The sequence below is a fragment of the Anomaloglossus baeobatrachus genome, chromosome 2 (assembly GCF_048569485.1).
Source record: "Anomaloglossus baeobatrachus isolate aAnoBae1 chromosome 2, aAnoBae1.hap1, whole genome shotgun sequence".
Classification (NCBI taxonomy): domain Eukaryota; kingdom Metazoa; phylum Chordata; class Amphibia; order Anura; family Aromobatidae; genus Anomaloglossus; species Anomaloglossus baeobatrachus.
Window position 1 is genome coordinate 106,435,268 of NC_134354.1, and position 12,809 is coordinate 106,448,076.

Consider the following 12,809-nt stretch of genomic DNA (forward strand, 5'->3'; position numbering starts at 1 on the left):
AGTTATGAGCTTGGTGAAGTGGGATGGTGGAGTCAGTGGGTGCGCCTAATAATGTTGCATTTGACAGTTTTGCATCTGCAGCATTGGAGGAGCACAGCTGGTTGGATCTAACAGTGTGTTTAAGCCATCCTGCCAGCTGCAGGGCAGCGCTTACAAGCTTAAGAAAAAAAAAACGTAACAGCACTGGGCATGGAGTGATAGCGAGATAAAAAACAATAAAATTCACTTCATTTTTGAGAACAGAAAGATTATTAATAATTAAATCACTACGTTGCTCGGGTTTACGCTCCAAGTAAGAACACCGCCTAAAATGTCAATGGCAGAAAGAAGTGCTAGCCCCTCACATGATGCTTTGTAGCCAATCAGCAAGGTCCAGTGCTCGTCACATGATGCTTTGTAGCCAATCAGCAAGGTCTAGTGCTCATCACCTGATGCTCTGTAACCAATCAGCAAGGTGCAGTGCTCGTCAAGTGATGCTTTGTAGCCAATCTGCACGGTCCTCTGCTTTCTGCTCCTCCCTCCATATTGTCAGGAGGGATGATTTGTGCAGAGCTCTCTGGGCGCCGTTACCTTGGTAATGACACTCCACTATTGCTGTTATAGTGTGTGCTGGACATAATGGCAGCCGTGGAGATTCTGGTTCATTCTGTATGGTTATTAGGCCGCTTTGTCAAGGACCACAGGACTCTTACATTGCACGTACACACCAGCGCTGCCATACTAGCTGCACTCTGCTGCTGCTGCCGAGACACTAAGCGCTGGTTGTCCCGGGAACAGGAAGTCTTCGTTCCGTACATGCCAGTACCAACATGGCTGTCTTCTCTGTACATACACATGATGCGCATGCGCAGACAGACAAAATGTAAACAAAAAGGCCCCTTCCATGTCTGCAGGAAGGTAAAGCAGTGTGTACGGCGTGTGACGTCCTTACACTCCCCTTCACAGTGTATACAGCGGCTGTATACGCCATTTTCTTATCTCTGCGCATGCGCAAAATTATTGACGTTGCTTGGCTTAACGCCGCGCCCCCTGCTGTGTACCGGTTTGTGCTCCTAAATCAAGACGCATGCGCTACTTAGTGATGTCACAGGGTATCCCGCCCCTCTCTCTCGCGGCTGTTCCCAGAGTCTTGCTTTTTTTTCCTCTCGGCGCATGCGCGAGGTTGGTGACGTAGACGCTGTCTGCCGTGTTCCCAACATGTCTAAGCACACTGCGCATGCGTGATCACCGTGACGTCCGTTGCTCCTATCCTCGCTGTGTAGCGGCTCTACGCTCCCCCCTTCTTTTCTCTGTTCCACGCATGCGCATAGGATTGTCTCCCGCGCAGTCACTTTGCGCCAAGTGCGCGGCCGCTACTGGGGGAGGGGAGACGCACGTAAGCGACCGCGGAAGGAGTGAAGCGCAACAGCGAGTCCGTCACGGAGCAGCGAGCCGTACAGCAGCCCCGCGGCCTGCCCTTCTCCCGTGAAAAGACGGGGCCAACATGGCCGGAGCCCTGATGCTTCCTGCAGACCGCAGCCAGCGCAGGAGGAGGGACCGGCGAGCAGTCGGCTAGGCCCGGACAGGCCCCGTCACATCCCCGGAGCAGGGAGCGCCCCCTCTAGGACTGTTCCTCCTGAGCCGCCGCCTCCAGTCTCCGTTACTCCAGGATCCGATCCCGGGGGAGGCCTCGGTGCCCCGTCCTCCGGAGCGCCCGTTCTGCAGGAGCCGGGCTGTGCATTCTCCGGCCATGGAGGCCAAGACCATTGTGTACGACCTGGACACGTCCGGGGGGCTGATGGAGGTAAGCGCCGCCATCACACGTCATCCTCAGCCCGGTCCATGGCGGAGGAGGGGCGGGGGCCCGGTGCAGACGGCAGCCGCTCCGAGCTCCGCCATGATCGGGCAGACATGCGCAGTGCAGGGCTGATCTCCATGACTGTCGCCGGCCCGGTCTGCAGGCTGCTGCTCCCTGTTGTCAGCCCGCAGCGTCCTGTGCGCTCAGCTCTGCCGTCTTCAGGCTCTCTCCCTGAAGGTGACTTATCTAAACCAGTGGAAGTGGGCAGACATACCACAACCAATCAGATTGCTGCGTCTATTCTCCATGGAGCGTCTGATAGATGAGAGCCTGAATCTGATTGGTCACATTGGGCAATGTCTCCTTTTTCCTTGTTGCTTTAGCTTTCCTAGGTCTTCCCCAGTTGTAACCCTTGTGTGTGCAGCTCCAGCCTTAAAGGGGTTGTGCACTATGCAGACAACCCCCTTCTCAAATACTGTGTTCCCTTTTGTAAAATAAAACCCCCTTATCCTCATCTGTAGCGGCGTCATTCCACAGACGCTGGGGCCCGAGGTTTGCGTGACTTTGTGCTGTGCAGCCAATCGCCTCCCCTGGAAATCTGAGGATTGTCCAAAGAAAGCAAGAGTGTAGTAGCCCAGGAATGACTGGGCCCATGCGGCCTCCAGAGATTTCTATTGTACAAGGGGATATGGTATTTAAGAAGGGTTTTTTCTAGCAGTGGACACCCCCTTTAAGGTAGTCAGAACCTGCCAGTCATCTCATTAGTGGGGAGGTCTTTTACTTGGGGGGAGGTGTAGCTGGAGGGTCAGTCTGCTCTATTTCAACATGTCCAGTCCTTTTGTTCTTAAGAGAAATCAGCTGCTGCCATAGTTGTCCGACAGTGGCTTATTTTCCATTGACAATACATGAAAGGCTGAGCCTTTGTGTATGTAGGGTGGGTGCCAGGATCCGCCAGCATTCATCTGAGCGCTATCTGGGGTGTATGGCAATATTAAAGACCCCCATACGTATTAAAGTCACCCAAACCTGCCGATTTCACTGCGATCAGCCAACAAACTAATGGGTATAGCGGTCTCCCCGACTGTCCCCTGGCAGGTTCCATTTGGGGGTAGAAGGATCAAGTGGTTGGAATTCAGTCGTCCGATCGTTTTCTTCCCCCGGAGAAACTGCTGCAGGACGATACTGGCAGCGACTCATGGAGAACACAGGAGCCCTCGGCCGAGCTTAGAGCTCCCGTGTGTGGCCGACGACTATGTTTATGGCCAGCCTAAGGCATTGTTCACATCTGCATCAAGTCTTCTGTTTCCTATGGATATGATGGAACTAAAGAAATAACAAGTATTGTAACCACATCTGTAAGGTCACACTGTTCTGCACAGAAAACAATGGACGCTGGGATTACAGATAATGGTGACTGGGACTGTATCACACCCACCATGGAGGGGAATGAAGCAGTTAAGATTTTTTTTCACGCATTAAATACATCTGAAAGTGGCTAACACTGCAGAACGAATATGGGTTTCTCCAAATCATCAGGTGAAAGCGCTGCAGAAGCCTGTGTAACAAATCTGCCATGTGTGAATGTATCCTAGGAGAAGGCAGCGTCTGATATAACCGGCCACATGGCTACGGCCGGGTTCACACCTGCATTCGGGGGTTCTATGTTTAAGAGCAAACGGAATTATTCTCCAAAACTGATCAGAAGGTCATTATGGGGTGCATATGGTTTGTGTTATGTTTATTTGTTTATATTCTAAAAACTGCCACACAATGGACCTCATAGTGAGTGGGCTCATCCGATGGCTGGTATCACCATGGTCTGGTTACTGAGCTCCTGATGTGGGTTAGGCAATATGTGCCTTGTTGTTTAATGCTTTCTGTGTTCTCTTGTGCCTACACCAGCAAATCCAAGCTCTCCTGGCACCACCCAAGAGTGAAGAAGGGGAGAAGAAGAGCAGGAGACCAGAAAAGGAGCCCAGGAGAAGTGGAAGGGCTACCAACCATGACAGCTGCGATAGCTGCAAGGAAGGAGGGGACCTGCTGTGCTGTGACCACTGCCCGGCCGCCTTCCATCTCCAGTGCTGGTAAGAGGCGGCAGACCGCCCGTCCTTCCACCGTATGCCGTCTGCTTTGGGAGAGGGGTCCGGATTGGTTGGGTGATTGCATCCTGATTGTCATTACTCGGCCTTCCTGCTCTGTTAGGCTCCTCATTGCAGTTACTGTAGGTGATGGATATTGGGTGCTGTGTATCGCCTGTGACGGGCTCGCTTTGCTCTTGTGATTCTATATCCTTTGCTTCTCTGTGATGTGCAGTAACAAATTATATTGTAGATTTGTAAAGCGGCCTGATGCAGTTGAAAGTCTGCACGCATTACTCTGGCCAGCTAATAAAGGTATTGCTCTTAAAATACCTTTTGTCTTTTTTTGGGCATAAAAGTATTTCCATAGTCTCTGCTTCTGTGTAAACAATGCGCAGTGCCCTGCCGGCAGTCACCCACAGGTGGCGCTGGTGCTGCTGATCTCCAGTTCTGTAATGTCCGGCTTTCCTGGCTCGGTCGGGCCATTGCTGTGATTGCTGGTCACAGAGTGGGGCGTTGTTGTTCTGTGGGGGAGCACCGGTGGTGGGGACTACTCCTTACACTGATGTCTCGAGCCTTTAGCATAAGTGAAAGCTTCTCGGCCCAGAGTTTGCAATGTTGTTAGCCAGTGACACACTACTCTCTAGTTGCCCTGGGAGAACATATAATTAGGCCTGTATAAATCTCTTGGTAAAACGAGTCGAGTAGAGCCGGGAAGGGTGCCAGCTTTGTCATAGAAGGACAACCTCTATTGTATATGGACGGCCACGCTTACATGGAGGGGGAATGGTGTCCAGACCCCTTTCTAGCTCTGAATGCTAGAAGACAGCCATGTTCTAGCCTTGCCTCAGACAGGAAGGAACTTGTGCACATTTACATGTCCGTGAGTGTCGTATGGGAAGTGTCTGTGTTTCATCTTCCTGTATGACAGATGAATACGTTGTTGTGCAATTGTGTTAAATCCCTGAAAACACAGCGTGTATAGTCACATTCTGCAGCTTTATAAGGCTCTGTTCACACCATGGTTACGGGCTGCTTTAGAAGAATGTGTTTTGTGGCATGCCTTCACAGCCCGTTATCATTGTATCCGTATGTATCGCGGTGTGGGAGGAACCTACAAAGAACATGACTGCTATCGGTTTATTGTTTCAATTCAATCCCATGACCGCACTGCTTTCTTTAAGGCTATGTGCGCACTAGGCGTTTTTCGGTGCGGTTTTGGGCTCAAAACTGCTTGACTTTGGTTCCGCAGCAAAATCTATGACTTTTCATTTTTGCTGTCCGCACACAACTTTTATTTTTAGCTGCGTTTTTTAGCTAAAAAAACTGGACATGTCAATTCTTTCCTGCGTTTTACTGCGTTTTTCACCCATGCAATGCATTGGAAAACGCAGTGATCCAAAAATGCACCGGAACGCGGTAAAAATGAATGCGCTTTTTTGGTGCGTTTTTGCCACGGGTGTGTTTTTTGTGCGTTTGCGGCCAAAAACGCAGCGTCAAAAAAACTCTGTGCACACATAGCCTTAGGCCATGTTCAAATTGTGTATGCAAGAAAAGCTTATCCATAGGGCTCCGTTCAGCCCACAGAGCTAAAACCTCCGCTTTAACCTCCTTTGGGACAGTAGTCATTGGAATATTGCAGAAGGAAAGCTGTGTAATGGTTCAGGGGACAACGTATAGAAAGGCAGTGTGCTGGACAATACACGTTTATATTGGCAGCCTATGTCGCTGTATGCCTAAGAGGTGCAAAATGTTGCCAGTTTAATGAGTTTGGAACAGAGCAATAATATGACAGTGGGGTAAACTCGCTGCAAGGTTATCATTCTGCTGAGGTGAGCAGTCACTTGTGGACTTGATGTCATCGCTGCAGTAAACAAGGCAGGCGCGGGGATAAATAGGTAAGTAATGCTCTACCCTATGGGGACCATGGCGGATCTAGCAACGCTGGGACTCGCATGACACTATCACGTGAGCCCTGCAGGTAATCAGTGCCTGCTTTTGTTTGACGGAGGTTGAGATGAAGGAAGTGAGAGCTCAGCAGCCCATTAGCCGCGGTCACTGGCTACAGGGCTCACGTGGCGTAACAGTCGACGGCTACTGAGCTCTCACTTCCTTCATCTCCACCTCCATCAAACAGTAGTAGTGAGAGGACAACAGCCTAAAAGCGTCCGCTGATTACCTGCAAGGCTCACGTGACATACTGATGTCATGCAAGAACTGGTAGGGGAGGTGAGGATATTATGTTTATTTTATAAGGAGGATTATTTTATTGAAAAGTGGTTATCCACTACTATTAGAATCAGTTTGCTTTAAGTGAATGGGAACGTTCTAGGTTACATGCCGCTGTTGAAACTGTAGTTTCCCATCACGTTAGATTTTTTTTTTTTGCTTGTCACCCCGCCACCACCCCTACCCCTTCCCCAATATACATGCAGAATGCAGGTTTTTCTGAAGGCGCATGAGGCACTCTGTTTCCTGACAACAAAGGGATCAGGCATGTTGAAATGCTGCTGCCCAATCCTCTGACCCAGTGTCCTCTTTTTGAGCAGACATGTGAGGCCATTGTATACATTAGATGGAAACCCCCGCAAACACGAGAGAACATACAAACTCCTTACAGATGTTCTATCCAGGACCACAGCACCGCAAAGCACCACTGTAACCACTGAGCCACTGTGCTGCTCTACGTGTAGGAGATATGTTACTCTTCTGCTCATAAAATGCTGTTAGAAATGGGGAATGCAGCGAGCATTGTTTTTCTTGTATGTTCCAGCATGCCTTTTACATTCTGGATGGATTTTTATTCTTTACATACAGGACCACAATGGAGCATTTTCTATAAAGGGACTCTCCTGGCACGTGTGAGCCTGTGCAGACCTCAGACTGCTCACAGCGAAGGCTGACGACGTCTGTCTCCAGCTTGTGGTTTGCTACAATGCTTCAGCGGAGCTAACATGTATGGCTCTGGAGTCTGCGCTGCGGTTGCGTGGACTTGTTGACTCCGAGCAGGACGCGGCCTGTACAGGTTTCCAGTCTGATTGTGAGCACAAACGCTGTCATTGACTTATTGCAAACAAATCTGAACAATGATGAGAAATGGGAACACCCTGTTTATTACAAAGTCGCCGCACTTTTTTTTGTGTACTGATTACATCTGATCTGATCCTACACTTCGCCATTACTTTACTAACTCATCTATTTAAATTGCTTCATAATTAATGTTGTGGTTCATCGGAACTAGGGGAAATGGCCCTGAAAATATTGCCTAAGAACTCATTCATAGGTCCATGTTTAAATACATACAGTGGAACCTCGGTTTACGAGTAACTTGGTGTGCGAGTAATTCGCTATACGAGCAAAGCTTGCTGTATATTTGTAACTGTTTATGAGCAATCTTTGCTGTACGAGCAAATACTCACCGCACACACTTTCGGTTCCATACTATAACCGCGCTCTGACCCGCCCTTGCAGTCCACACACACACACACACACACACACACACACACATATATTATGCTCACCTTACCTTCCGTTCCATCGCCGGCCTCATGGTTCCTGTAGTTCGCCGGTACAGGATGTGTTTCCAGTAACCATCGCGACGATGGAGGAACTTCCGCTGTCAGCCGCTTCTCAAAGGTAGCGCGGTGGCCAATCAGAGCCAAGCGGCTCATGCCTTTGACGTCAGCGCTCTGACAGTGGCAGCTCCGGGGCATTGGTCGCGATGGTTACCCGATACACATCCTGTACCGGCGAACTACAAGAACCAGGAGGCCGGCGAGGGAACGGAAGGTAAGGTGAGCGTAATATGTGTGTGTTTGTGGAATGGCACAATAGGGGACCAGGATGGGATATTGAACAAGTTGTGGAACGAATTGTCTGAGCTTGCATTATTTCCTATGGTAAATTTTGCTTTGCTAGATGAATAACTTGGTTTACAAGCACACTCCCAGAACAGATTGTTCTCGTAATCCAAGGCTCCACTGTATATGAGAAATTGTTCCGGTGTCATCAGTGTATGGTTCATGTGTCCGTTTTTACCTTCAGTATCAGTATTTTTCACAAATGGATCATTAAATTACAAAGCTTCTCTTATGCTTTGAAATGTTAAACCCATACAACACATGGATGATGCGCAGATGCTGTACGTGTTTTTCATGGACCCATAGACTTGTATTGGCCTTTGTCATCCATAAAACCAGAAAACAACAGACGTGAGTAGTACCATAGATTATAATGGGGACGTGTGATGTCCGTGAAAACAAAAAATGGGTTATGTCTGACTGAGGTCTTATAAAGCTCTGCAAAGAATCAGCTAGTTTTGTTTGATTGCAGTTTGTGTTGGCGGCCATTGTATACGGGTTACGCAGGTAGTCATTTTTGACTGCAATCACGTTTATGCTGTCTCATTTGCAAGGAACATGAAGTAGTGACAATGGCGCGCTGATTTCATCAGCCTGTTAGGTGCGCATACAGAGGTTTTATAGAAGATATAGTTTAATCATTGTAAGCGTCCTGCCAGAACAAAGTCTGGAGTCTGATGTGTCACCAAGATGAGGCTCCCCTTTGTGCCCTATTGCTGATTTCTGCCTATGCACAGCACTATAGAAAATTCAGCTGCAGCTCACGAATACAGTGGACTCCTGACTCTTCGATCAGTACGCTGCACTTCTATAAGGATACTGCATCTTCACAGGCAATGAAATCATCATCTCAACTTCTTGTTGCAGTCAATATATCTGCTGACGATTTACAACATATATTACCATAGTGGCTTACACTTACATGCTTCATCTATAGATGGTAGACCTCTGGTTTTGGCAAACCCTTTTGCGTAATTTGACGTATACCGCTGTACAAATGATCCGACCCTGAGGACTAGGAGGATATTGTTACTGTGGTTTTATCGCAGTCTCGTCCTTATGAGCCCCGGAGAATAGCCGGTTTTGCCGGGGGGGGGCCTTGGCCGGCCAGACCCCTCCTCTGCAGTGTGCTATTTACTCAGCATTTATTACATGTTCCCTGTGTGCCAGGTGTTTTATGCCCCATAAATGTCACTCGGCAGCTGTCAATATAGCTGAAGATCGGCAGTGACCCTTAATATAATACTGCTAATGTGGCTTATGTTGGCCACCTGCACTATTAATACTACCGCCACTTGTTTGTGACATTTATGCTGCATTTGTGTTAGTGATCGGTAAGATTGGCGAGAAAGACCATTCCCCTGTTCACCTCGTAATAGACTTTCATTCATGGAAATGAGACCTTTCTATCAAATTTCTGTTTGCTATGGCTGCCTGCCACCGGGGATTTCTGCAGCCGGTGCAGAGGTAAAATGGCGCATATTGATATGAAGGCCCCGCCGCTGGGGGGTTTCATTGTAGAGAGTCTGGAAGAAATGTGCCGTAGTTGTAGGATTTTGGAAGGAGTCTGCAATCTGCGGCACTACAACTGTCAGTGTGGCCTGCAGTCCGGACACTGCTATGACAAAATGTACACATTACTGCTAAACAAGCTGGCTCCGTGCACTCACACACACAGGCTAATATTGGTCTGTGTACATGGACCGAAATACATTCATCTGAACAGGACCTAAGAGGAAACTGAGCTCAAGGGGGCACAGCCTGGTATAGGGCACAGCCTGGTATAGGGCACAGCCTGGTATGGGGCACAGCCTGGTATGGGGCACAGCCTGGTATGGGGCACAGCCTGGTATGGGGCACAGCCTGGTACGGGGCACAGCTTGGTACGGGGCACCTGCAGCAGTCTGAGCTTCATCATTTATGCTTCAGATCTAGAGATCACAAAAAAAACTTTAAGGACCGGTTCACACAGCAGATATGATGCACAAATTCACCTTTCTGAACAGTTCTATAAACCCTATTCAGATTGGTTATACAGTCACTAAAATATCTGAAACATTTCTTCCACATTTAACCCCTTAACGACTGTGGGCAGTAATAGTATGTCCTAGCGGTCATAGTGTTACTGCCCGCGGTCTGCTGCCGGCAGCGATCGGCGCACATCTCGGCTGATTTATATACAGCTGAGATGTGTGCCTGCCAGGCACGAGCAGAATAGTTATCTGCCCGTGCCATTTAACCCCTGAAATGGCGCTGTCAATATGTGACAGCGCCATTATAATGGCATCAGCGGTAAACATTTACTTACTGCCCGATGGCGGAAGTCACGTGACGTGATCATGTGACTTTTGGTGGTTGTCATGGTAGCACAGGGTTGTGTGATGACTCACTTTGTTCCCCCTGACACAGAGCTGGGTGAGACATGAAATGATCATATCTGCTGCTCACAGCTGTGTAGCTGTGATCAGCAGATATGGCAGAGCAATCAGATTGCTGATCCATAGAGTCCCCTAGGGGGGGACTAGTAAAATAAATAAAAACAACTAAAACCTAAAAGTTCAAATCTCCCCCCTTTTGCCCCATTGAAAATTGAAGGATTAAAAAATATAGACATATTTGGTATTGCCGCGTTCAGAAATGCCCGATCTAACAAAATATAAGATCAATTAATCTGATCGGTAAACGGTGTAGCGGCAAAAAAATTCCAAACGCCAAAATTTACGTTTTTTTGGTCACCACAAATTTTGTGCTAAATGTAATAACAGGCGATCAAAACGTAGCATCTGCGCAAAAATGGTACCATTAAAAACGTCAGCCTGAATAAGCAGTCACTGAGCCATAGATCCCGAAAAATGAGACCGCTACGGGACACGGAATATGGCGTAAAACGTGCGCCACTTTTTTTCTTATTTTGTTTTTTTTTTTACCCCTTATATAAAAGTAAATCTATTCATGTTTGGTGTCACGTCAGTTTTACCATATAGTGAACACAGTGAATAAAATATCTCAAAAACAATAGTGCTATCGCATTTTTTTGCAATTTTCCGCATTTGGAATCTTTTTGCCGTTTTCCAGTACACTACATGGTAAAACGTATGGTTTCATTTAAAAGTACAACTGATTCCGCAAGAAATGAGCCCTCACATGACCATATTGACAGAAAAATAAAAAAATTTACATGTTACCGGAAGAAGAATGGCAAAAAAATCGAAAAATCAGCCGATTGTGAAGAGGTCAATATAACTTTGCTACTGAAGAACACAGGATATTGCAGTGTTTTATTTTTTTGGGTTTTTTTATGTATAATTTTCTTATTAATATAATATGTGTGTATATATATATATATATATATATATATATATATATATATATATATATATATATATATAATATATATATATATATATATATATATATATATATATATATATATATATATATATATATATATATATATATATATAAATTTTATTATTATTATTATTATAGTCCAAATGTATTCATACAGGACGAATAACAGCCCAGTCCAGTGGTCCATGTAGATACATTCAGTCATGTGTGCCCCAGAAGCAATGTGTAGTTCTATTTAAAGGGAACCTGTCACCAGTTTTATGGCCTGTAAGCTTTGGCCACCACCAGTGGGCTCTTATATACAGCATTCTAACATGCTGTATATAAGACCGCAGGCCGCGCTGTAGAACATAAAAAACACTTTATAATGCTCACCTAGAAGGTCACTCCTGGGCTATCTGGCCAGATGGGCGGCGCTATTCTCCGGGACCAACACCCGTTTTGCGTCATTTTCCGAAACCTGTAGCGTTCTCATTTTTTGGGATCTATGCCTGAGTGGCTTACTTTTTGTGGCTCGAGCTGATGCTTCTAACAGTACCATTTTTGCACAGATGCTACGTTTTCATCGCTTGTTATTGCATTTTGCGCAAAACTTGCGGCGACCAAAAAAACGTAATTTTGGCGTTTGGAATTTTTTTGCAGCTACACCGTTTACCGATCAGATTGATTTTATATTTTGATAGATCGGGCATTTCTGAACTCGGCGATACCAAATGTGTGGTTTTTTTTTTTTTTTTTGTTTGTTTTTTTAACCCTTTAGTTTTCAATGGGGCGAAAGGAGGGTGATTTGAACTTAGGTTTTTTATTTAGTTTTTTAAAACTTTTTTCAACTTTTTTTTTTTTTTTTAATTTTTATTTTACTAGCCCCCTTAGGGGACTATATGGATCAGCAATCTGATCACTCTTCCATAGCTTCAGATCTCAGCTACAGAGCTGAGATCTGCAGATATGCTGCTTTACTCTCACTGTCGGCACTGACAGAAAGTGACTCATGTTAGCTACAGGCGTCATCACATGACCCCGCGCTACCATGTGCCCACGGCAGGCCGCGGCGATGATAGTGACACGATCCATGACGTAGCCTGTACGTCATGGGTCGTTAAGGGGTTAATCAATTTACCAGGTCATTTTTACTGAGCAGTGAACGTAAAAAACAAACAATAGAGGAATTGCCTTTATTTTATGTTGTTTTTTTTCCTTTACCTCAATTAAAAAAAACACCTCTATTGTTCCGAACAATATATGGTGACGTGAATGTGTTGTTCACAACCACTCTTCTCACCAGGTAACACAAGCCCTCATACGGCAGTGTCAGTGGAAAATTACAAAAACACAAGTTGTGATTCTCAGGGAAAGGGAAGTAAAAAAGTATAAGTGCCCCGTCCAGGATGGGGTTTATTCCAAACAACCCGAAAATGTAAGCACCAGTATCAGATTTCTAGGCACAGCCTTGGTAGGAATCATCCAGCTGTGTCTCGGGCTTTACAGTAATGGGGAGAAATGTTCCAGACTCCACGGACTGTGGATGCAGGATTAATTATTCATTATTCCGTCCACCCGAGTCTTGAAAGGGCACATGGCAAACACTGGCTCCTCTTTTTTTGGGTAGGAATTTGTGAAAGGCCACATTGAGAGAGCAGAGCCCGCGTTCCCCTGCGCTCGGCAGAGCTTGAAGCATTTGTATGTAAAGTGTTAATGCAGTTTCCTTGTCTACAAACCACAGGGAGTGGACTCGGCAGACAA

General features: G+C 46.5%; 1 protein-coding gene across 1 annotated transcript in view; it reads left to right on the plus strand.

Annotated features, from left to right (window-relative positions):
- The first annotated feature begins 1,226 nt into the window (after window positions 1–1,226).
- PHF12 (PHD finger protein 12) overlaps window positions 1,227–12,809 on the plus strand; it is a 92,041-nt gene continuing 80,458 nt past the window's right edge. The window contains exons 1-2 of the mRNA XM_075335251.1: window positions 1,227–1,783; window positions 3,680–3,861. Coding sequence (XP_075191366.1) covers window positions 1,730–1,783; window positions 3,680–3,861 — 236 coding nt within the window. The 5' untranslated portion in view covers window positions 1,227–1,729. The remainder of the gene's footprint in view (window positions 1,784–3,679; window positions 3,862–12,809) is intronic.